Source organism: Rutidosis leptorrhynchoides, chromosome 2 (genome assembly GCF_046630445.1).
Source record: "Rutidosis leptorrhynchoides isolate AG116_Rl617_1_P2 chromosome 2, CSIRO_AGI_Rlap_v1, whole genome shotgun sequence".
Lineage (NCBI taxonomy): Eukaryota > Viridiplantae > Streptophyta > Magnoliopsida > Asterales > Asteraceae > Rutidosis > Rutidosis leptorrhynchoides.
In genome coordinates this window covers 158599508-158627496 of record NC_092334.1, presented here as the reverse complement: position 1 = coordinate 158627496, position 27989 = coordinate 158599508, and the positions used below count along the sequence as shown (strand labels likewise).

The 27989-nt window shown below is 33.2% G+C and overlaps 1 protein-coding gene and 1 non-coding gene across 2 annotated transcripts; both read right to left on the bottom strand.

Moving 5' to 3' along the window:
* Positions 1 to 635: 635 nt before the first annotated feature.
* LOC139894877 (small nucleolar RNA R71) lies at positions 636 to 742 on the bottom strand. The gene has a single exon (XR_011775356.1). It is a non-coding gene; the product is annotated as a small nucleolar RNA R71 (small nucleolar RNA).
* A 1687-nt stretch (positions 743 to 2429) lies between these two features.
* LOC139888392 (uncharacterized) lies at positions 2430 to 3641 on the bottom strand. Its single transcript, XM_071871401.1, has one exon. It carries the CDS (start codon positions 3639 to 3641, stop codon positions 2430 to 2432), a length of 1212 nt encoding a protein of 403 aa, XP_071727502.1.
* Positions 3642 to 27989: the final 24348 nt, after the last annotated feature.

The window sequence follows — 27989 nt, the reverse complement described above, 5'->3', positions numbered from 1 at the left end:
TCCACTCTATAAATAAATAAATAACTTGTGTAAAATTGTATCGTATTTAATAGTATTTCGTAGTATAAATATAACTATTTCGTATACACCTCGCATAACATCATTACCCAATCCCGATATACTATTTAAACATTCTAAAGAGTCGAACATTGTTAGGAAATTAAACTTCGATGAAGGAACTACTTCTCAAATTAATGATAGTCCACTGTCTAGTACACCGTTTAGTCCTGATTCTAATTTGGGAACTCTTTTTGATTCAGAATTGAAATGACTACTGAAAATTCAATGGAAGCACTAATAAAAGCTGGTCGAGAGGGATTAGGTCACGCCATTACTCAGCCAGTTATAAAAGAAAATTTTGATATTAAGAGTCATACCATTCACTTGATTAAGGATAACCAATTTAGGAGTACTGAAAAAGAAGATGCTAACGCTCACATTCGAAACTTCAAGGATATCTGCAATATGTTTAATATCACTATTGTTGAAAGTAATACAATTTATCTTCGTTTGTTTCCGTGGTCATTAAAAGATGAAGCTAAGGAATGCTTAAATTCTTTGCTCGAAGGAGATATCACTAGCTGGGATACTATGGTTGAAAAAATTTTAACTCGTTTCCTGCATCCAAAACTGTCACCCTTCTAACTGAAATTGCTAATTTTTTTCATAAATCTAATGAGACATTTTATTATGCTTGAGTTAGATTTGGTCAATTGCTTAGGGGTTGTCCACAACATGGGTTGGATACGTTTAAAAAGGTAACTACTTTCTACAAAGGTTGTGATATAGCTACAAGGAGAGAGATTGATACATCTGCTAGAGGAAATATCATGAATAAAACTACTGAAGAAGCTGAATCGTTAATTAATAAGTTAGCTGCTCATTCCCATGAATGGCATCAAGACTTAGACATTTCTCGTTCGGTAAAATATGTTACTTATGATTCTGAAGATATGATTAAATCTATGAACGCACAATTGGGTAACCTAGGAAGGCAAATAGAAAAGCTTAGAAAAGAAATGCATATAATTAAGAAGTTGTCAGAGAAGGTGTGTTTGCCCAACATCTTACGATAGACGAGTTAGATCGGAGTGAGGACGGCGCTCGTCGCATTCATGAGCACTGTGTGATGTTTGAGAATGACAACCGGCGTATGGTAGAGTTGTCGAGCGATAACACCCTACTTGAAAGGGAACTCGAGTCAACCAAGGGGGCCTTGGCTTTGTCTTTGTCCTGGGAGGAGTTGCAAGCCTGCTGGGAAGCATTGGAGGCTTCGAAGACGGAATTGGCCTGAGAGAAGGAGATGGTTGCCTTTCTCTCGGATGATAATAAGAAGTTGTCAGAGAAGGTGTCGGTAATACTTGGTGAGCTTCCCCGTCTGCAGTTTGGTATTCCCATAGTTTTTGCCTGCCTATTGAAGTCTTCTCTTGTACATCGGCCGTTCAATTTTTATATAGAGGCCATCAAGAAATTAACCACCTTTGAGGTGCTAAGATGAGTGCAGTGTTTTTTGCCGGCTGGTAGTGCAGCCGAAAGAATGAAGAGCAGGTTAAGTTCTTCTTGTGTTGAAGAATGCCGGCAAGCGCATGAGGCTCTTGCCCAGATTAGCTTCGAAGAATTAGATAGGATTTGTAGGGATGAGAATTCATCAGTGGAAGATATTGTAACCTATCAACCGTAAAGATATGCACTCGGTTGTGTTTTTCTTTTGTCGTGAATGTAATGTTTTTACATTTGTTATGTCTCGTGTGTAAACTAGTTTATTTGTATTTTGAGTTGTTTGCTATGTCATGACAATAACGTAGATATCTAGACTACACATGAGCATGGTCGAGATGTTTATACGGTAAAACTGTACCATCAATGATTTGGTCAGATGCTCTCATTATCCGAGAAGGTTCTTCGAGAGGTATCCTCCTACCAACGAAAGCTATAAGGCATTTCTTCTGGTGGTAGGTCTGAAATATGCCAAAATACTTTTGATTGTGTTTGTGTCATATTCAGAGTTTCTACAGAGTACAAGTATGTAAAATGCAATTTTATTGTGAACTTATACTTAGAAATACTTTTGATACATAAATGTGTGATACTTCTGTTACCCGGGTGGGTGATCAGCCCTCCCGGTTACAGGTAGATTACACATGATATTTTTTTAAATGAAAGGCGTGCCAAGGGCGTTGCAACGGGATTCCGTCTGGTGTTTCCAGATGGTATGCGCCATAGTCGGTTATGCCGACAACTTTGTAAGGTCCTTCCCATCATGGGCCCAGTTTCCCGACATCTTGCTGTCGGCTGGCTTCGTTGCTTCATTGCTTCGTAACCCTAACTCGTGTAGCTGAAAGTCTAGTGGTTTGACCTTTTTGTCGTAGTGGTTTGCGATTTTTTGCTTCTTCTCTGCCTGCCGGATATGTGCTATTGTCCGTCGTTCTTCAAGAGTGTCTAGGTTTCTGTTCATCAAACATTGTTATTCTTTTGGTCGGGACACGCACTTCAACCAGGATAATCGCTTCAGTGCCGTATACCAGACTGAATGGAGTTTTGTTTGTACTATCTTTTGGTGTTGTCCGGTGTGCCCATAGTACGTGTTGGAGTTCATCCACCCATCCTTGTCGGTGTTTACCTAGTCTAGCCTTTATTCCGGCAACGATGTCACTGTTAGTTACCTCGACCTGTCCGTTGGCCAGTGGATATGCCACGAAAGTGAACGATTGTTGAATATCCGTGTCTATGCACCAATATTTAAATGGATTGTGTGCGAATTGTGTTCCTTTATCACTGACTATTTCGCGTGGTAAGCCGAAATGACAAACGATATCCTCCCATACGAAGGTTAGGATTTTTCTTCCGATAATCGTGCTTACCGGTTTTGCTTCGACCCACTTTTTAAAATAATCAATTGCGATGACTGGGAACTTAACGTTCCCAACACCCCCTGGGAATGGACCGGCAATGTTGATCCCCCATTTGCAGAATGGCCAAGCAGCGTGTATTGGGACCATGTTACGTCGAGGGGATCTGTTGACGGGGGTATGTATTTGGCATGCCTCGCAGTTCACGATCAAATTGTATGTGTCCCGGTACATGTGTGGCCAGAAATAACCCATTATTTTGATCAAGCTGACTATTGTTCCATAGCCAGAGTGTGTCGAGCAGGCTCCTTCGTGGATTTCTTGTATGATTTCTTTTGCCTGCATTGCTCCAATGCATCTCAAATATGGCTCAGTAAATGACTTTCTATACAGGATGCCATCTTTGAAGTGATACATTGGTACACGCATCCGGATCCTACGAGCTTGTAGTTTATCTTCCGGGAGGGTACCATCGGTGAGGTATCGTGTGAAAGGTGTCATCCAACAATCTTCTTCTGTGATTATTGTAATGAGGGTATCTTCGTCGATTGACTTTCTTTCCAGTACCTCCCCCATGACCTTTATGGTGAAGTGATCGTATATCAGGGAGGCATGTTTGCTTAAAGCATCTGCTTTCTTGTTGCGATTACGGTGTATTTGTTTGATTTCAAATGCTACGATGTTTTTGACTAGCGATTTTGCGAGCTCTAGGTACTTTTGAATTGATGTGTCTCTTACTTTGAAACTATCATTCATCTGGCTTGCTACTAGTTGTGAGTCAACATAAGTCATGAGTTCTTGTACATCGATACTTTTTATTAGGCGTAAACAGGCTAATAGTGCTTCGTACACGGATTCATTATTTGAGGCGGCAAACTTTAGCTGGATGGCGTAAGTTATTTCCTCTCAGTTCGGGGATACCAGAAGCAGGCCTATGTCGGCTCGTTCCTTGAAAGATGCCCCATATGTGTATAGTTCCCAGAATTCATCCTCGTCCCTTCTTGTAAAGGGGGTTTCACCATGTTTGATCATATCGGAAGGGAGCTCTACCAGGAAGTCGGCTTTAACTTGGCCCTTGACTGAATTCCTTGGGAGAAAGCTGATTTCATGCTCGCCAATTTCAATTGCCCATTTTTCCATCCTTCCAGATATCTTAGGCCTTGTTAGGACGTGTTTGATAGGTTGAACTGTGAGGACCTGTATCGGATGTGCTTGGAAATATCGCCGTAACCGTCTTGCCGTGTGCACCAGGGCATAGATTAGCTTCTCCATTGCCGGGTAGTTTACTTCCCCGTTTTGTAATACTTTGCTTACGAAGTATACCAACATTTGAGTTTTACCCCTATCGGAGATTAGCATCGAGCTTATTGCCTCGGAGGAAGTAGCAAGGTACACCGTGAGGGTTTTGAAGCGACCCGTCCTAATCCACCTGGACGAAGTCTTCAACATTTGTTCCCATTGCGAGGTACTATCTTAAATATGCCATGAACGACTCCAAGTACTATCTTTAAAATGAGAAAATGCACATCGGAAGATTTCTTCCATACCTGAGAATAAACATGCTTTAAAGTGTCAACCAAAAGGTTGTTGAGTTCATAGGTTTATCTTAAACAATCATTTCAATAATTTCAATAGACCACAAGATTTTCATTTTTCATAATCAATCTGTGCAGGTCTGCTCACTGCTATAAAATCATTCATATGGATTGAACACCTGGTAACCGACATTAACAAGATGCATATAGAATATCCCCATCATTCTGGGACTCCCTTCGGACATGATAAATTTCGAAGTACTAAAGCATCCGGTACTTTGGATGGGGCTTGTTGGGCCCGATAGATCTATCTTTAGGATTCGCATCAATTAGGGGCCAGTTCCCTAATTCTTAGGCTACCAAGCTAAAAGGGGCATATTCAATTTCGATCATTCAACCATAGAATGTAGTTTCGATTACTTGTGTCTATTTCATCAAACATTTATAAAAGCGCATGTATTCTCAGTCCCAAAAATATATATTGCAAAAGTATTTAAAAAGGGAGCAAATGAAACTCACAATACGATATTTTGTAGTAAAAATATGGATACGACGATACTGAACAATGCAGGATTGGCCTCGGATTCACGAACTTATATCATTTGTATATATATTAACACATATAATCATAATCGAACAGATTTATATATTATATATTAAATTATGTATTATATATATTTAATTTGTGTATATATTTAAAATGATTAATATTTATATAGTTATATCAATATATATATTAAAAATATCTAATTTGTTAAAAAATGTTAATATGATTAGTACATACTTATATGTAATATTATTAAGTATATTTTTATATCAATAATAGTAACAAAGGTTGTATTGGATTATAATGATAATATTAATAATAATACTGATAATAATATTAATTATAGTAATAATAATAATAATATTAGTGATAAAAATAATAGTAATGCCTCTAAAAATAATACTAATACTAATAATGATAATAATAATAATAATAATAATAATAATAATAATCCTAAATAGTAATAAAAATGGTAATTTTACAAAAAATATTATTTTAATAATATTGATAATAATAATTTTTAATAAAAATAATACTTTTACTAAAATGATACTTTTCATAATAATGCAAATAATGATAGTTTTATAAATAATGATGTTTATAATAATAATGATAATAATAATAACAATATTGGTTTTAATCATAATGATACTACTAATAATAGTAATACTAATAATTATGATAATAATAATAATAAAAATTATATTTATGTTAATAATAATCATAATAATAATGTTAATAATAACAATACTTAGCATAACAATAATAATAATAATAATAATAATAATAATAATAATAATAATAATAATAATAATAATAATAATAATAATAATAATAATAATAATAATAATAATAATAATAATAATAATAATAATAATAATAAAAGAGCTACCTTAATGAAACAAGCCTTAAAAAGAAAAACGCCCCGGCCCGGGCTCGAACCCACGACCTCCCGCTAACCCTTCACAACCTTAACCATTCACGCTATCTTGTTTTTCAGATATTATCCGCATCATAAATATATTTAACCCGTTTTCATCTTACAACTTGGCCCAATCCTTCGGCCCAACAACAATAACCCAAGCCCAACCAAAAATAGTTTCCCACTCTCGGCCCAACAGACATTATCATATTTCTGATCAAGTTGAAACAGAGAAAGAAATATAACAGCCCAAGTTCCATTAAATAAGGATTCGGTGATGGGTGCTGTAGCGAATAAAAAAAATATAACCGAGTAGGGTTCTTCTCCAAAAAGCTCGACAGTAACAAAAGGGAGTGGGGTCTTCGATGATTTAAATAAAACATATCTTTATTAAATCGTCATTATCGTTGCTGTCCCCGTAATATTAAACAGAAAGAAAAAAATAAAAATAAAGAACACAGCTGCAGCAGTCGTTAGTTGATAGGTTTGATCGTTTATGGTTTCTAGAATCAGAAAAACAGAAATAGAAGTAACAACAGTAGATGCTTTTGATGAGTTTGTTTGTGTTCGTGGAGAGTTCAATTGAGCAATAGTAGTAGCGAGTAATATGTGATTAGAAAGTAATGGTGGTTATATTCGACCAATTCCATAAACAGAAGAGAATAACAGAAACATCTGAAATCATGAGGTGTTTGGCCATCTTGAATTACAGAGAAATAAGAGAGAGAGAGAGAGAGAGAGAGAGAGAGAGAGAGAAGGAAAGAGATTGTGGCTGGTGGTTGTGGTGTTTTTAAACCGAAACAAATCCGTTTAATAGATGTTGAGAGTGGTGGCGACAGTTGTTAATGACAAAACAGAAAAAAATAGTTTGTAAGCATAAACAACTAGCGGTTGATTGTTGTCCTGTTATTCACCGATAAAGAAACGAACGACAAATAGAATGGAAATTGGTTATGGTTGTGGTTTCGTTGTGGCTTTAGGTTGAATGTGGAGAACAAGGTGAGTTCACGATGGGATGGTTGAAGATGGTTTGTTCTTGATATTGATTGAACCGAAACAGTAAACAAGTAGATATACCAGTTTGAAGGTTATGGTGGTTTCAAATTAAAAATGGAAACAGAGAATCACAGCTGCAAGATTAGGAATCAAAGCATGTAATAATGGTTGTTCTCGATTAATTGTAGCAGGTGGGTTTGATGATCGTGAATCGCTTAATTATCAATTTCATGGTGTTTTAGTTGTTTTGTAACCGAAAGCTAAACGCAGCAGCAATAGCAAAATAAAAAGAGGTGTGTTGGTTCATAACCTTTCTTGAACAGAAATATAACGTGAGCAGAGTTTCAGTGATGTTGGTGTTTGGTTGTATGAATGAATTAAACAGGTAGAACCGGTGGTTATGATGATTCGTGGTGTTTGAGTTGCAAACAGAAATCGAGTAGTAGCAATAGAAACAAAAAAATAAAAAAATAAAAAACGTTGGTGTTTAATGTCCGGTGAATGATGGTCGAGTGGTGGTAAGAGAAACAGGATAGCAAAACGGGTGATGGTTGTTTTTGGTTGACAAAAAAATATAGAAGAGGATGGTTTCCCGGCTACAAGAGAAAGAGTGATGAGAGTTTTATGGTGATCGATTGTTTTGCATCTACATAAACAAAAAGAAACATGAAATGGGTTTAAGAGAGTGATGTTGGTGGTGGTAAGGTGGTTATGGATGATGATAGTTCTTGTTGTTGATGGTGATGGTTTAATTGAAGAAGATGGAAAGTGACCGATGAGGTGGTGGAAAGCTTGATGATGGTGGTTGGTGATGGTTCTCTGGTGGCGGCAGTGTGGTGGCCGTAGCTTGAGCATGATATGCAAGAATACCCATGGTTGGTGAAGTTTGTCAAAAGATATTTGAGTTTGTTAAATGGGTGTGTCAAAAGGTGATGGTAGGGTTAATCATATAATGCTCCGTATTATGTATATATATTAGAATGGGGATAGACAAAATGGTGGGGAAAGGAATCAAATAAGAGAAACAGTAAACATATCTGTGATTGAATAGAAAAGCCAGTGGAATAAAGAGAAAACAAACACAATATCTGAATTTAAATCATAATTCAATCATTAATAGTACATGAATAGGTAGCAGCAATATATTTGGCTTTTAACTACCGACGATTTTTAACGCGAATATAATATCGTGCTCCATCGTTAATCAGCAACGAATAAAAGTCTTCGGAAAAATCCCAAATTTCATATTAAGTATTCTGATCATTATTTTATAAAAGTGGTCATTAATTGTTTAAAATTATTAAATAAAAATTAAATCCATTGTCCGCGCTCGATTCAGGGTAAAATATAAAAAGTGTTAAAATATAATAATTAGATCCTAAATACATTTCTAATATGCCTATAAATTATATCACTCATTTTTGGATCACCGTTAATTCTTAAAATCATATAAGTTGGAATTCAACTTGTTCAAATAACCATCGAGTGCTACAATCGTTTATTAAATGAATTCGAAATCACATATATATATTTAATATACTTCAATTATATATATTGATATATTTTAAATAATAATTATTATAATATTCTATTTTTATTTTATTTTACATTATTAATTTTAATAACAACAACATATAATACTTCAAATTATATTTCAAATTATTATCTATTTTTATATGCACACATATCTATTTACAATTAATTTTTCGTGAATCGTCGAGAATGGTTGAAGGTCAATTGAATATATATGCAACAGTTCAAAAATTTTGAGACTCAATCTAACAGACTTTTCTTATCGTGTCAAAAATATTACATTGTATCGAGAGTTTGGTTTAAAAATAGTCGAAATTTTCCGGGTCGTCACAGTACCTACCCGTTAAAGAAATTTCATCCCGAAATTTGATCGAGGTCGTCATGGCTAACAATAAAAATGTTTTCATGACGGTTATGAGTTGATAAATAGAATTTTATCAACATTGAGTAATATTGATAAAATAATTCAATTTCTTGAAGCGTACGAGTGAAGCTATCACAAAAGATTGAGATAGAGATTTAACTTTTGACGTAGATACGGTGAATTTTCGAAATTTAAGGAAATTGGAGAAAATCCTCATAATCTATATAAGATTTAATTCTTCGAAATTCAAGGATATTATGATCTCTTTAATTAAATGTGGTAATCTGCCTTGATTGCTTTGTCTGGTATTTCACTGTAAATTCACATTCTTTGTTTCCTTATTATCACTACTCTTATATTTTCTTTCTCACTTCATACTTCCAAAATATTCGTTAATATGCTCAATCATGTTCTGATCCTTGCTATTTTTCTGACTATCGCATCTGTCGTTCTTCTTTTTCATTTACCACAGGAGGAATCTGTTTACTTTTACTACTGCCTTGGGGTTATAGTGTTTCTGATTTTCCCGTGTCTTTATCTTGTTATTCGCATAGATATACACGGTTTGTAATTTCTTGTTTGATGTTGCTCATATTCTTAATTATTTTCCGAAGCTCCATGCTTTTATTTATCTTCCAGAGTCTAAGTAGAGCGATCGAGACATCTCGGATTTTTAGATTAAATTTTGAATTTCGAATGAACATGACTAATGTTCTAAGAAAGAAGTTGTATTAGCACGATTTGATTTGTTAAATTACCAGAAATCACAGAAAGATAGAAATATCAAGAAAATATTTTCTTGATATAATTAGAGGTTAAGTAGAATGAAAGAGTTATGTAACATGGCACATGATGAGGGTGTGATCTGTGAACCATCATCATGTTCCATTAGAAATTTCAGCATTACTTACTGTAATATAATTACATTGGACGGGCGTCATTATATTATACTAAATAATGCTTCAATCCCCAACACTTCTCTAGAAATTAATTATAATTTAAACTCGAAGGTTATAGAATTTAGGAACTAAAACAGTTTCTTTTCTGATGTAATATAGATAGCATGAAGAGATAAATAATTTTGGACAAGTATAGTTATGAAAATCTCCTCAAAAATATCAAAGATATTTATGATGATATTTTCAGAATTTCTAAGATCGAATGTTGATGAAGAAAGATTTTCCACAAGATTTAACATGAGTACGGATCAAGATATTTTCTAAAGATTTCATCGGATACAGAATTATCTGGATTCTTTGAATATAGGGTTTGGTCCTTGTATTTGTCCTCGGTCTCCTTCAGGGTTAGCTCAATCCATTTTTCAGTACCAAATTTTCTATCGAGCATTCCCAACCTCCCATTCTTTATTATCAAACTTTTGGCTGTTTAGACCATCTACAATTTTACTGTTTCCTCTGCATTTAATGCTACCATATATGAATCATCAGTTATCAATCCAAGGTGGTTTCAAGAGAATTGTATTTTTAGATGATTAAACGCTGATGGTAATCTTCAAAATACAAAAGATGTTTAAGATAAAATCAAGTGGCAAACTTGAAGAAATGTTTAGTTTCATATGTTATAGTCAATATTTTAATTCATTTTAATTGTCCAATGTTAGTAGTCCACAGTTAGTAGTCCACAGTTAGTGGTTCAATAATTTATATATAGTTTAATATATTATATTCGAATTAATTAATACGTGTCATTACCCATTGTATACATGTCTCAGACTCGATCACAACTCAAAGTATATATATTATTTTAGAATCAACCTCGATCCTTTATATGCTAACTCGATCATTACCACAATATAGAGTGACTTACGGTTATTCCAAATAATATATATAGATGACGTCGATATGATATGTCAAAACATTGTATATGTGTCCCGATTTATCCGACGATATTAAAAGTGCGTAAAATAGATAACAGAAATTAAATGATGATAAATAAAATTGCGAGAATTTAAATTGCGATAAATAAATTGCGATAATTAAATTGCGATAATTAAATTGCGATGATTAAAATGTAATAGGGAATTAGGAACAGTTAGCTAGGAACAGTTAACTAGGCATAGTTAGCGTGGATTCTTAACAGAATTTCTCATAGTTAATTTGTTTGTTTCTAAAAAATATTATTTTGTCCAATGTTTTCTTCATTATGCCACTTGTTGGATTCTGATAGGTTAAAATCCAAATATGAAATTGAATGAAAATGGTTATTCTGAGGTGAATGGATACGTATATCTGTGGATGTAAGTAGGATAGTAAATGACTGTTGAATCAGATTCGAAGAATGTACAGTGTAACTTATTAATGTGAAATCTAAATATTTCTCGCGTATTACCTAGCCGTTAAAATATTTTCACGATTAACAGTTTGTACAAAAGGATTTTTAATTACAATCTTTATGAAAATATACTTACATATATATTTTCTTCAGATGTAATCATGGATTTAATGTGTTAATATGATATTAAACTCATCTGATTTACGGTTAGAACTAGAGTACATAATCTCTAAAACATTAAAAATTACATAACTGCCATGTCGAACGAAGATAAATGAGGTAGAACGATACGTAGAATGAAGATTATCGATGTAGAACGAGATGTAGAATTAAGATTATGCTCGAGGTATAGTTTGTGATGTTGAGGCTTGTGTTGTCGGCGGTACTGGTGCTGTCGGTGCTGATGTTGGTGGTACTGTTTGAAAGGACCCGTTCATATACATTATAAACGATTCACAATAGTTGATTACATTGCGAGGTATTTGACCTCTATATGATACATTTTACAAACATTGCATTCGTTTTTAAAAGACAAACTTTCTTTACATCGAAAATTGACAGGCATGCATACCATTTCATAATATCCACTATCCAACTATAAATTGATTTAATAATAATCTTTGATGAACTCAATGACTCGAATGCAACGTTCTTCAAAATATGCTATGAAAGACTCCAAGTAATATTTTTAAAATGAGCAAATGCACAGCGGAAGATTTCTTTAACACCTGAGAATAAACATGCTTTAAAGTGTCAACCAAAAGGTTGGTGAGTTCATTAGTTTATCATAATCATTTATTTCCATCATTTTAATAGACCACAAGAATTTCATTTTCAGTTCTCATAAATATACGTCCCATGCATAGAGACAAAAATAATCATTCATATGGTGAACACCTGGTAACCGACATTAACTAGATACATATAAGAATATCCCCTATCATTCTGGGATCCTCCTTCGGACATGATATAAATTTCGAAGTACTAAAGCATCCGGTACTTTGGATGGGGTTTGTTAGGCCCAATAGATCTATCTTTAGGATTCGCGTCAATTAGGGTGTCTGTTCCCTAATTCTTAGATTACCAGACTTAATAAAAAGGGGCATATTCGATTTCGATAATTCAACCATAGAATGTAGTTTCACGTACTTGTGTCTATTTCGTAAAACATTTATAAAAGTTGCGCATGTATTCTCAGCCCAAAAATATAAAGGGTAAAAAGGCAAATGAAACTCACCATACTGTATTTCGTAGTAAAAATACATATAACGTCATTGAACAAGTGCAAGGTTGGCCTTAGATTCACGAACCTAAATTAATTATATATATTTATATGTTGGTCAATATTTGTCTAACAAATTAGGTCAAGTCATAGTGTACCACAATCCTAATGCTCGAGACTAATATGCAAAAGTCAACAAAAGTAAATTTGACTCAAAATAATTTCTAAAAATCTATACATGATTAATATATAGTTTAAATATCGTCGTTTTATATTTTTAAATATTTTAAAAAGATTTATTAGAGTAAATAATATAATTTATTTATTAATAAATAAAATTTTATATTAAATTTATATAATCAAATATACTTTTATATATATTAAGTAATAAAATTTATAGGGTTCATTTAATATCATAAAGATAATATGATAGGTATTATTAAAGTAAGTTATTACACGTAGTAAAATATGTTTGTATCACATATTTATTTGATAAAATAATATCTATAATGATAGTAAGTAAAAGTTGTATTATTTTGTAATAATAATTATTATTATAAAAATATCAATATTTATAATTACTAAGATGACATTATGATAAAACGATAATTCTAATTATGATAACTTTAATATTTACGATAATTTTTAATATTATCTTTAAAATAATAATTCTATTTAAAATAATAATAATAATGATATTTTATAGTAACAATGACATTTCTATTAAAATGATAATTTTTGTTAAAATGATAGTTTTAATACTAACGATACTTTTAATAATAATAGTAATGATAAAAATAATAAGAACGATAATTTTATCTAAATTAATATCTTATAATATTTTAATTTCATCATGATACTCTTACTCATTATTTCCTAATCGTTTCGTTTAATAGCTTTTAATCGTCTTTTATATCGTGTTCATAATAATGATAATAATAATAATCAAAATATTTAGGTGTTACAATTATTTGTTTTAATTACACTAATATTAATAATGATAGTTACTATAATATTATTAACGATAATACTAATAATTATCTTAATGATAATATAGTAATAATAATAATAACAATAACAATAACCATTTTTAAATAATGATATATATATATATATATATATATATATATATATTAATAATGATAATAATAATAATAATACTAATAATAATAATAATAATAATAATGATAATTGGATAATAATAATAATAATACTAATTATAACTTTAACGATAATAACGATAGTAATAAAAAAAACAATTTTTAATGATAAATCCCTTTTATTGATAAAGATAATAATAATGATAATAATAAGATAAAACTAGAACGACGATAAAAACGACGATAATAATAATCATTTTTAATAAAAATATCGAAAATTCAATTGATTATAACTTCTAATCCGTTCATCGAAACCATTCGATATCTAAAGGAAAAGTTCTTAATTTTTCGCTAGCTTTCCAAGGACATGCATATCTTATACCTTATCTCAACCGCAAGTGTAACTAATTTAAGATTCAACCTAACCTGTCTAAGGGCAATATCAAAAGTACAAGCATGCATAATCCTAAATACTCGAGCACTAGTCAGGCATACACTATTAGTATGTAAAAGTTAAATTATGAGTACTCACGTATCAATATTGAGATTCAATATTGCAGGAAAGGTACGTAGACGCAACGGAAATGATAAACACTATATTGACCTCACGAGCATACCCATGAACCATACTCAATCACCTCCATAGCTATAACCCATAATTTCCTTAATCCTATCCTACTCGAAAAACAATTTCGAAATCACTCGGACAACACTCCGTCGTAATATTTTATGTATACTAATAATATCTTGAAATAATACGGAGTAAATATATATATGTAAATCGATTGAGAGAGTTTAGAGAAAAATATTTTCAAGTTTCTATGAAATAATGAAACCTATTGAATTCTATTTATAATAGATTTTTGAATTATTAAAATGAATTATTAAAGTATGAATTATTAAAGAGAATTATTAAAGTATGAATTATTAAAGTGAATTATTAAAGTATGAATTATTAAAGTGAATTATTAAAGTATAAATTATTAAAGTGAATTATTAAAGTTAAAGTAAAGTAAAAATAAAGTAAAGGTAAAGTTTAAGTATAGTAAAAGTATAAAACTATGTACGTATTATACGCGTATAAATATATATAATATTAATTTAAATCGTTATATATATTTAATAAAATAAAATATAAATATCGTTATCTTTATCATACTAGTTAAGTAATGAGTTGTCAAAAGTGGCTCTAGATATTTATAAAAGTTATATACGTTTTAATAATAAAGTTCTTTTTAAACTGAAAACGTTTTTGTACGTTTGAAACTAAATAGATCAATCGAGTCTTTATGAGATTCAATCTTCCACTATCCTTTAACTAGTTCTCAATGATTGACAATTTGTTCTTATTTATAAATTACTTTACCATTTTCCGAATATTGTTAAAATGGAAAGATTTCTCAAATCAACATGGGCCTTTCAACAGAGACTTGTAATCATAATTTAATATATCTGATAATTCAATCAGTTGATCTTATCTTCTAATTCCATTGATAAACATTTTGAAACAGATACAATCATATAAAGTATTTAATCTAATATTTCGTTTACGTTTCAAGTTATAATATATATACACATATACATATATAATCATATTCGTTTAATGGTTCGTGAATCGTTGGAACTTGGTCGAGGTTGAATGAATGTATGAACATAGTTTAAAATTCTTGAATTTTAACTTAACAAATATTGCTTATTGTGTCGGAAACATATAAAGATTAAAGTTTAAATTTGGTTGGAAATTTCTGGGTTGTCACAGTACCTACCCGTTAAAGAAATTTCGTCTCGAAATTTAAGTGGAAAGGTCGTGAATGATAATAAGTATGTTTTCATGATACATACGGGCTGAAAATTAGATTTTTATCATCAGCGAATAATTTGGATAAACAATCCATTTATATGAAGAGTACGAATGAAGCTAACATAGAAGAGTGAAATGAGTAAGTGTAGATTCATCTTATCATTTGACGTAGATATGATTGATTCCCAGATTTCAAGGGATTTGAAGAAAATCTTCTTAATAAGATTTGACTCTCTGGTAATCAAGGAAATTAGGATCCGCTTTAAATGCGATCGTCCATTTTAATTATTCTGTCGGAGATTTTCTTATAAATTCACCTCCTTCGTTTCCTTACAACTCACACCTTCTGTTGATGCATTTTATGCAAGTCCCTAGACATCTACCCACATCCATTGCAGGTACAACAGTTTACAGGCCACCATGATTGCTCATTATTATCCTGTGTTTGTATGTGATTACAGGAACTGCAGGAACGAGATTTAGATGTTTGACTATGTTAGACTTAGTCAGGCGTACGAGTGAAGCCTCACTAGTACGACTGACAGACTCATACGCACGGTTGATGCTGAGCTAAGTCACAATTACAACCTAAATGAGAAGACACGAGTGAGTGATCACCCGTACGGCTGATGAAGCCAACTCGTACGTGTGATGAATGAATCGTATGGGTGAGTCAACAACAGGGGTATATAAAGTCTTATGTTCTTCATTTTAGGTTAAGCCTCTTATTTGTTACACACACTCAGATCTAGTGAGCTCCTCCGATTCTCTCTCAGTCCAAATCACCCATGTGGTGAATAATAGCTCTACGTGTTGATCTAATCACACTTGATTTAGTTGTGGTTTGACTAAATTAATCAAAAAAAAACTTAACCTATTCACTAGAGGGTTTGATTCACTTATTCTGCCATTGTGTGAGTTAAATCTGTTGATTTCTAAGTTCCTAGTCATGTTTCATCACCTTCTATTCTTTCCCCCTCAACTCATATTTTAAAGTATTCATCAATATGCTTCATTCAGCTCTGATTCTCGATATACTTCTAACTTTCATATCGGTCATTCTTCTTTTTCATCTACTGCCGGAAGAATCTATTTACTTCTACTATACTCTTGGGTTTATAGTGTTTCTAGTTCTCCCGTGTCTTTATATTGCTATATGCATCGATATATGGTTTATAATTTCTGGTTTGTCGTTGAGCTTTATATGTTCCCTTATATTTCAAAGTCTCTGCTTCTGTCTTCTATAATCATTATCATTCACAGTTAATGCTCTCTTTTATTTTCTGCAATTTATACCCCAATTTCTATTTCGGAGTTTTGTCCTTTCGTTTCTTCTTCTTGCGATTAAGCACCGCTTGTAATGGTCCAGAATTCACAGATATGAATTTCGGAATGAACATTGTTAATGTTCTAGGAAGGAAATTGTGATGGCACGATCTTGACTTGTCAAATTACTAGAATACCTTGGAAAAGGCCGAATCATCAAGAAATATTTTCTTGATATTTTAGAGGTTAAATAGAATACAAGAGTCGTATAACATGGCACATGATGATGTTATGTAATGACCCGGACTTTTTCGATCAATTTATACTTATAAGATTAATATTTACATAAATTAAACCTTACCAACATGATAAGCAATCTAAATTGTTGAGATTTATGTTTTTGAAAAGAGTTTTACACAACGTTTGACCGTCCAATTTGACCGATGATATCACGAACTATATATAACATACGATAATTATACGTTTATGTATATATATGTATTTATATATATTTAACATGATCTAAGGATGTTTAACATCTCATTGGGTACTAATAACAATGAGTTATAAGTATATTTTGAAACTACTAACTTAAGTTTTCAAAACGATAACTATACGTAACGTTCTTCGACATAAATACTTATAACCTATAATACTTATACATGCATCGTATAGATATGTATTTTATCACTTTTAAAGGGCTAACATACATAAAACAATATAAGTATATTTACAAAAGATAGCTATATTTGAATCCTCGTTCCGTTTTCTCAAAGATTTCTACACGTATATCTAGGGTATATGTACCCGTATCATACGCAGCTTCTAGATGTATTTACTATTGGTATATACCAATAAAAATCTGCTCCTTAGCAGCCTTAAATGATTAAGAAACATGTGGAACCAACCATTTGTCAAGTAGCATGAATTATTTAGCAAGAAAACAAAGTTAGGTATATTTTTTTTTCCTTTATAACCTAAAAACGTTTTTATGCATGCACACCATTTCTTCACCCCATTTTCTCATACTTACACTCCCATTTCTCTCTCAAAATACTCTTAACTTCATACTTGATCATCTCCAAGCATTTTCCCCATCATTTAGCTTCAAAAACAACCCTTAATCATCATAAGAAAAACCATACAAGAACACTTCAATAATCCTTTCAAGAATACAAGTTTACTTCCAACCTTTCAATCCCACTCCACCAATCTTTTATCCCAAGATTATTTATTATATTTTCCAGTAGCCTTGTCCAAGTAACTTGAGGTAGTAACCTTGTTCATAATTTTATTCGATTCATATTTATATAGCTATCTTATTTTGTGGTATAAAATTTTAACAACAAGAACATAGTTTGAATGTTTTCAAACTTGTTTGCAAACTAAATAGATCCTTCTAACTTAACTTTTAAAATACTTCAAGACCTGTAATATATCATAAATATATGCTAATTTAACAAGGTATAACTTGGTTTTTCAAAGAACACCTTAAAAACTGAATTTACGACGTCGGAGTGTAACCGGGGGCTGTTTTGGGTTGGATAATTAAAAACCATCTTGAACTTTGAATTGGAGGTTTATATTCTGGAAAAATGATATTTCTTATGAATATGTTAACACATAAAAATTTCATGATTTAATTCAAAGTATAAGTATTTTTAGAAAAATGGTCATTAAATGATATTTTTGTAACAAAAATGATTAACTTCATAAGTTTCACTAAAGTTTGACCTATGACCTGTGATTTTGAATACAAACTAAGGTATTTACAGTTCATAGTCTTAAAGAGGGACTCAATCCAAGGAAGTGGCAAGTTGAATCAACGAAAACGGAGTTGTAACGAAGAAACTATGACCAAAACGAGATTGGATATCTAAGACTAGTTTAGCTACGAAAATAATTGGAGAAAATTAAATAAATCACATCTTTTTAAAATAACATGATATTTTATATATATGTACTCATAATTTAATTTTATATGGTTCAGGATCACCCGTAAACAATACGAGAAGATTAATCATAAGATCCCATGATTGTACGCAACACGTCATTTGACAACACCGGTACTTTATGTACGCAACACGTCATTTGACAACACCGGTACCGTGGGTCAAGATTAATCTCGACCAATACATATACGATGGGGGTTTTTATTTATTTCATTGGGGGTTTATTAAACACCTAAAAATGAACCATTAAAATTGAATTACTAACATCGGACTGCTAACTACGGACTAAGAAATTATTAAAACTATTAAAAGTATAAAAAGTATATATATGTGACGATTGTTTAAAATAGAAATATATTGATAAATTATATATGGATAGGTTCGTGATATCAATCGGAGACCAAGTCGAAATTACATATCTTCAAGACGAAAGTGAGTATATAGTCCCACTTTTAAACTCTAAGTATTTCGGGATGAGAATACATGTATTTTATGTTTTACGTTATGGACACAAGTAACTGAAAAATATATTCTACGTTGAGTTGTACCACTGGCAGACTTCCCTGTAGCTTGGTAACTGTCATTTACAGCGGTATTGTAAACGCGAATCCTGTTGATAGATCTATCGGGCCTGACAACCCCAACCGGACTGGACGACCAGTATTCAACGGTTGCACAGTACTTCGTTTTGTGACTACACTTGGTACGGTGTAGTAAGATTTCATAATAAAGGGAATATGCGACGTGATTAAATGTTAAGTATGGTTACCAAGTGCTCAACCACTTAGAATATTTTTATTAAAATGTTTATATATGAAATCTTGTGGTCTATATTTATATCGCTGCCGGCATTAAACCTATATCTCACCAACTTTATGTTGACGTTTTAAACATGTCTATTCTCAGGTGATAATTAGAAGCTTCCGCTGCAACATGTTGAATTTAAACAAGATCTTGTGTATGCATATTTGTGTCAAAAATAAAACTGCATATCGGAGGATTTGAAATGTAAAATATGCTAGAAATCGTATTGTTATCATCACATGTAAAGTTTGTAAGTCTAAGATTATCGCTAAACGATAATCATCTTTATTTTGTCTAAAGCTTGTATCAAAATAAGAATTATGGTTTGTAATGTAAAATATATGCATTTGTTCTTTTAAAAATGTCGCATATAGAGGTCAATACCTCGCAATGAAATCATACGTTATCTAACACGTTCTTATGGTTAAGGACGGGTTATGACATGTGGTATCAGAGCGGTGGTCTTAGCGAACCAGGTTTGCATTAGTGTGTCTAACTGATAAGTCGTTAGGATACATTAGTAAGTCTGGACTTTGACCGGGTCTGATTTAAAAACCATTGCTTATCATTGTTGGTTAAAATTTATATGTAAATATTATGTAGTACTAATGGGTTAGTTGTTGTGTGATAGATGTCGGGCTCAAAACTTGTCATCACGTTCAGCGACTCCGAACCAGAATCTTCAGATGGTGTTCCAGTCATTAACCTATCCGATGACGAAAATGATATCTTTGGGGAAGACTCACAAATTCCGGATGAACCAACTATAGAGAACCCGGAAAGTGAACCCGAGGAGGAAAGTGAACCCGAGGAAGAAATACAGGAAATTACAAAAGACGAGTTCGAACTAGGAAAGAAACGAAAGGCTAATGAATTAGAAAATTCAAATCCCGAGTTTAGTGAGAATGATGTGGCACCAACTCCACTAGACACTACCACCCCTATTCCCGCTATTCCTATTCGTTCTATCCCGGCATCCAGTTCTTCAGTCCCACAGCCAAAATATAGGCAGACAGCCAGGATTAGCGTTAAGCGATTCTTTGAACCTAAACGTCCTAGAAAATAGACCAAACGATGCGCTGCCGTATTAAACCATGGGATCATATAATGTTTTGTATAATATTATTAGTGTGGTTTGTTTAATGTTCGATGTAAGATAAGCATATGTAAAATAGTGAAGTGTGAAATGCAATAATTTTCCATGGTTAAGTATTATTTAGATGGTAGTAATTGATTCTGTACTAAGCTATTAAGTATGTACATTAACGGGTAGGTACTACCCTAGATATAATTATAAAACGCTAATAAGAAGAAAAGGCTTTTATAATAATACCTGGTTCATATTATTAATAAGCTATAATGTACTGTAAATATACACTACATCTATAATATTCCATGTGAATAATTATTTTCTTTTCATTCTTATAGAAGAATATGCCGCGATTGAACCGAATGACGGAACAAGAAATCCAGGAACTCATCAATCAGCGAGTGAATGACAGAATGTTATGGGTCGAGGCTGCAAGAGGTGCTGCAGTTAACCCAAATCCTCGTGTGGGGTGCACTTACAAAACTTTTCAAGCTTGCAAGCCCTCATCATTCAGTGGAACAGAAGGACCGATTGGTTTAACCCGGTGGATAGAAAAGATGGAGACTGTGTTTAAAATCAGTGGTTGTGTTGAAAAGGACATGACCAAGTATGCATCGTGCACTTTACAAGATAGTGCACTCACGTGGTGGAAAAATTATGTGAAGGCTGTAGGAGGAGATGTAGCTTATGATACTCCGTGGGAAGAATTCAAAACAATGTTAATCAACGAATATTGTCCAAGGAACGAGGTTAAGAAGTTGGAAGATGAGTTACGAAGTCTGAAGGTTATTGGTACTGAAATCACCAACTACAATCAGCGATTCATGGAATTAGTTTTGCTATGTCCTGAATTGGTTCCAACCGAAGAACGGAAGATTGAAATGTACAAAGATGGTTTGCCCAAAAAGGTCAAGGCAAATGTTACAGCATCGAAACCTAAGACAATTCATGAAGCTATAACCATGGCAAACGAGCTAATGGATCAGGTCATCATGGATAAGAAAGTATCCAATACTGATGTGAAGGTATCAGGTAACAAAAGAAAGTGGAATGGAAATTATGATCGAGGTAACCAACAACAATCTTTTAAGAAACAAGAAAACACGCAAGGTACGGGTAGTGGTTTAAGCTTTGGTTATAAAGGACAAAATCCTTTATGCAACCGATGCCACAAACATCACTCTGGCTACTGTAATGTAGTATGCAACAAATGTAATCGAAAGGGTCATCTTGCTGAAGATTGTAGGGCTCTCGTTACAAATACAAATGGTACCAAGACTCCTGCCACCAATGCAAATAGAACTGCTTTGGCTACCATTACTTGTTATGGGTGTGGAAAACAAGGTCACTATAAGAGCCAGTGCCCGAATCCAGAGAAAAATATCGGACCTGCACGAGGGAGAGCATTTGTTATTAATGCTAGAGAGGCGTGTGAAGACCCGGAGCTTGTTACGGGTACGTTTACCATTAATAACTTATCCGCATCTATTATATTTGATACTGGTGCTGATAGAAGTTACGTGTGTAGAGACTTTCACGCTAAATTGAATTGTTCATCATTACCTCTAGATGCTAAGTACATGATTGAGTTAGCTAATGGTAAACTAATTAAAGCCGATAAAATTTGCCGTGATTGTAAAATAAATTTAGCCGGAGAAACGTTTAAAATTGACTTAATACCCGTAGAATTAGGAAGTTTTGATGTAATAGTCGGCATGGACTGGATGTCCAAAATAGGAGCTGAAGTTGTGTGTGCCAAGAAGGCAATTCGCATTCCTCGTAAGGATAAAACGCCAGTAATGATTTATGGAGAGAAGGGTAACTCAAAGCTAAAACTCATTAGTTATTTGAAAGCTCAAAAGTGCTTGAAGAAAGGGTGCTATGCTATCTTAGCACATGTTAATAAAGTCGAAACGAAGGAAAAAGTGAAGAGCATCAATGACGTGCCTGTGGCAAGAGATTTTCCTGAAGTGTTTCCGGAAGAGTTGCCGGGATTACCTCCATTTAGATCTGTAGAATTTCAAATAGATTTAGTACCAGGAGCTGCACCAGTGGCTCGTGCTCCATATAGACTTGCACCATCCGAGTTAAAAGAACTTCAGAGTCAGTTAAAAGAATTATTGGATCATGGATTCATACGACCAAGTACTTCACCGTGGGGAGCTCCGATTCTATTTGTTAAAAAGAAAGATGGATCTTTTAGGATGTGTATAGATTATCGTGAATTAAATAAGTTAACTATCAAGAATCGGTATCCACTACCGAGAATTGACGACTTATTTGATCAACTCCAAGGATCATGTGTGTACTCAAAAATTGACCTAAGGTCGGGCTATCATCAATTACGTGCCAAAGAAGAGGACATTCCGAAAACTGCTTTTCGGACACGTTATGGTCATTACGAATTTTTGGTCATGAGGTTTGGGTTGACAAATGCGCCAGCTGTATTCATGGACCTCATGAATCGAGTTTGTAGTCCATATTTAGATAAGTTTGTTATCGTTTTCATTGATGATATTCTTATCTATTCCAAGAGTGAGCAAGAGCATGAGCAGCATTTAAGGTTGATATTAGAGTTGTTGAGAAAAGAACAGCTATATGCTAAATTTTCTTAATGTGCTTTCTGGTTGAAAGAAGTGCAATTTCTTGGCCACGTTGTTAGTAGCAAAGGAATTCAGGTTGATCCAGCAAAAATTGAAGCCATTGAAAAATGGGAGACTCCTAAGACACCAACGCAGATACGCCAATTTTTGGGTTTAGCCGGTTATTATAGAAGGTTTATTCAAGATTTTTCCCGAATAGCTAAGCCGTTGACAGCGTTAACGCAAAAAGGGAAGAAATATGAATGGACTTCTGAGCAGGAGAGTGCATTTCAATTACTAAAGAAGAAGTTAACTACGGCGCCTATTTTATCGTTACCAGAAGGGAACGATGATTTTGAAATATATTGTGACGCTTCGCGACAAGGTTTTGGTTGCGTTCTTATGCAACGGAAGAAAGTTATTGCATACGCATCCCGACAATTAAAGATTCACGAGCGGAATTATACGACGCATGATCTAGAACTGGGAGCAGTCGTGTTTGCATTGAAGATATGGAGACACTACTTGTATGGGGTTAAATGCACTGTGTTTACTGATCATAAAAGCCTTCAACATATTTTCGATCAAAAACAGCTGAACATGAGGCAACGTAGGTGGGTTGAGTTAATAAATGACTATGATTGTGAAATTCGTTATCATCCCGGGAAAGCGAACGTGGTGGCCGACGCTCTAAGCAGAAAGGAACGAGAACCAATTCGAGTACGAGCGATGAACATAAAAATTCGCATGAATCTCAACTCACAAATCAAAGAAGTTCAACGAGAAGCACTTACTAAAGAAAATATAGGAAATGAAATAATGAAGAAGTATGAGAAGCAACTCGTTATGCGGGAAGATGGAATTCGATATTTTGCAAATCGTATTTGGGTACCGAAGTTGGGTGGATTAAGGAAGTTGATATTGAACGAGGCACATAAGACAAGATATTCGATACATCCTGGAGTTGGAAAGATGTACCAAGATCTTAAGACGCATTATTGGTGGCCTAATTTGTAGACAGATGTTGCAACATATGTTGGGGAATGTTTAACTTGTTCCAAAGTCAAAGCAGAACACCAGAAGCCGTCAGGGTTACTTCAACAACCAGAAATTCCAGAATGGAAATGGGACGGTATTACCATGGATTTCATCACGAAGTTACCAAAGACTGCCTGGGGATACGACACCATTTGGGTAATTGTTGATCGTCTTACCAAATCTGCACATTTCTTGCCTATAAAGGAAACAGATAGAATGGAGAAATTATTACGATTATATATAAAGGAAATAGTTTCAAGGCATGGAATACCTATTTCCATTATATCTGATCGTGATAGTAGATTTACCTCAAAGTTCTGGCAATCACTACAGGAGGCACTAGGAACCCGTTTGGATATGAGTACCGCATATCATCCGCAAACGGACGGGCAGAGTGAAAGAACAATTCAGACTCTTGAAGACATGCTCAGGGCATGTGTGATCGATTTTGGAAACGGATGGGATAAGTATCTACCATTAGCAGAATTCTCGTATAATAATAGTTATCATGCGAGCATTAAAGCTGCACCATTCGAAGCATTGTACGGAAGGAAGTGTAGATCTCCTATCTGTTGGAATGAAGTAGGAGATCGACAATTAACTGGTCCCGAGATCATACATGAAACTACTGAAAAGATAGTACAAATCAAGGAGAGATTGAAAACAGCCCGTAGTCGCCAAAAGAGCTACGCCGATGTCCGAAGGAAACCATTAGAGTTTCAGATCGGTGACATGGTTATGCTAAAGGTGTCACCTTGGAAAGGTGTAATACATTTCGGTAAAAGAGGTAAACTGAACCCAAGATATGTAGGCCCGTTCAAGATCATCGAACGCATTGGACCGGTAGCTTATCGACTCGAGTTACTGCAACAACTCGCCGGAGTACATAATACATTTCACGTCTCGAACCTTAAGAAGTGTCTTGCAAAGGAAGACCTCACCATTCCTCTTGAAGAAATTCAAGTTGACGAGAAACTACAATTCATAGAAAAACCAATCGAGATCATGGATCGTGAAGTTAAACGGCTCAAGCAGAGCAACATACCGATCGTTAAAGTTCGTTGGAATGCACGAAGAGGTCCCGAGTTTACTTGGGAGCGAGAGGATCAAATGAAACAAAAATACCCGCATTTGTTTCCCGATGATGCAAAATAGGTACGATTTTAAAATTTCGGGACGAAATTTATTTAACGGGTAGGTACTGTAATGACCCGGACTTTTTTGATCAATTTATACTTATAAGATTAATATTTACATAAATTAAACCTTACCAACATGATAAGCAATCTAAATTGTTGAGATTTATGTTTTTGAAAAGAGTTTTACACAACGTTTGACCGTCCAATTTGACCGATGATATCACGAACTATATATAACATACGATAATTATACGTTTATGTATATATATGTATTTATATATATTTAACATGATCTAAGGATGTTTAACATCTCATTGGGTACTAATAACAATGAGTTATAAGTATATTTTGAAACTACTAACTTAAGTTTTCAAAACGATAACTATACGTAACGTTCTTCGACATAAATACTTATAACCTATAATACTTATACATGCATCGTATAGATATGTATTTTATCACTTTTAAAGGGCTTACATACATAAAACAATATAAGTATATTTACAAAAGATAGCTATATTTGAATCCTCGTTCCGTTTTCTCAAAGATTTCTACACGTATATCTAGGGTATATGTACCCGTATCATACGCAGCTTCTAGATGTATTTACTATTGGTATATACCAATAAAAATCTGCTCCTTAGCAGCCTTAAATTATTAAGAAACATGTGGAACCAACCATTTGTCAAGTAGCATGAATTATTTAGCAAGAAAACAAAGTTAGGTATTTTTTTTTCCTTTATAACCTAAAAACGTTTTTATGCATGCACACCATTTCTTCACCCCATTTTCTCATACTTACACTCCCATTTCTCTCTCAAAATACTCTTAACTTCATACTTGATCATCTCCAAGCATTTTCCCCATCATTTAGCTTCAAAAACAACCCTTAATCATCATAAGAAAAACCATACAAGAACACTTCAATAATCCTTTCAAGAATACAAGTTTACTTCCAACCTTTCAATCCCACTCCACCAATCTTTTATCCCAAGATTATTTATTATATTTTCCAGTAGCCTTGTCCAAGTAACTTGAGGTAGTAACCTTGTTCATAATTTTATTCGATTCATATTTATATAGCTATCTTATTTTGTGGTATAAAATTTTAACAACAAGAACATAGTTTGAATGTTTTCAAACTTGTTTGCAAACTAAATAGATCCTTCTAACTTAACTTTTAAAATACTTCAAGACCTGTAATATATCATAAATATATGCTAATTTAACAAGGTATAACTTGGTTTTTCAAAGAACACCTTAAAAACTGAATTTACGACGTCGGAGTGTAACCGGGGGCTGTTTTGGGTTGGATAATTAAAAACCATCTTGAACTTTGAATTGGAGGTTTATATTCTGGAAAAATGATATTTCTTATGAATATGTTAACACATAAAAATTTCATGATTTAATTCAAAGTATAAGTATTTTTAGAAAAATGGTCATTAAATGATATTTTTGTAACAAAAATGATTAACTTCATAAGTTTCACTAAAGTTTGACCTATGACCTGTGATTTCGAATACAAACTAAGGTATTTACAGTTCATAGTCTTAAAGAGGGACTCGATCCAAGGAAGTGGCAAGTTGAATCAACGAAAACGGAGTTGTAACGAAGAAACTATGACCAAAACGAGATTGGATATCTAAGACTAGTTTAGCTACGAAAATAATTGGAGAAAATTAAATAAATCACATCTTTTTAAAATAACATGATATTTTATATATATGTACTCATAATTTAATTTTATATGGTTCAGGATCACCCGTAAACAATACGAGAAGATTAATCATAAGATCCCATGATTGTACGCAACACGTCATTTGACAACACCGGTACTTTATGTACGCAACACGTCATTTGACAACACCAGTACCGTGGGTCAAGATTAATCTCGACCAATACATATACGATGAGGGTTTTTATTTATTTCATTGGGGGTTTATTAAACACCTAAAAATGAACCATTAAAATTGAATTACTAACATCGGACTGCTAACTACGGACTAAGAAATTATTAAAACTATTAAAAGTATAAAAAGTATATATATGTGACGATTGCTTAAAATAGAAATATATTGATAAATTATATATGGATAGGTTCGTGATATCAATCGGAGACCAAGTCGAAATTACATATCTTCAAGACGAAAGTGAGTATATAGTCCCACTTTTAAACTCTAAGTATTTCGGGATGAGAATACATGTATTTTATGTTTTACGTTATGGACACAAGTAACTGAAAAATATATTCTACGTTGAGTTGTACCACTGGCATACTTCCCTGTAGCTTGGTAACTGTTATTTACAGCGGTATTGTAAACGCGAATCCTGTTGATAGATCTATCGGGCCTGACAACCCCAACCGGACTGGACGACCAGTATTCAACGGTTGCACAGTACTTCGTTTTGTGACTACACTTGGTACGGTGTAGTAAGATTTCATAATAAAGGGAATATGCGACATGATTAAATGTTAAGTATGGTTACCAAGTGCTCAACCACTTAGAATATTTTTATTAAAATGTTTATATATGAAATCTTGTGGTCTATATTTATATCGCTGCCGGCATTAAACCTATATCTCACCAACTTTATGTTGACGTTTTAAACATGTCTATTCTCAGGTGATAATTAGAAGCTTCCGCTGCAACATGTTGAATTTAAACAAGATCTTGAGTATGCATATTTGTGTCAAAAATAAAACTGCATATCGGAGGATTTGTAATGTAAAATATACTAGAAATCGTATTGTTATCATCACATGTAAAGTTTGTAAGTCTAAGATTATCGCTAAACGATAATCATCTTTATTTTGTCTAAAGCTTGTATCAAAATAAGAATTATGGTTTGTAATGTAAAATATATGCAGTTGTTCTTTTAAAAATGTCGCATATAGAGGTCAATACCTCGCAATGAAATCATACGTTATCTAACACGTTCTTATGGTTAAGGAT

Bases quoted from the DNA above. Each gene is read 5' to 3' on its own strand.
- LOC139888392 (XM_071871401.1), bottom strand. From the start codon at position 3,641: ATGACTTATGTTGACTCACAACTAGTAGCAAGCCAGATGAATGATAGT.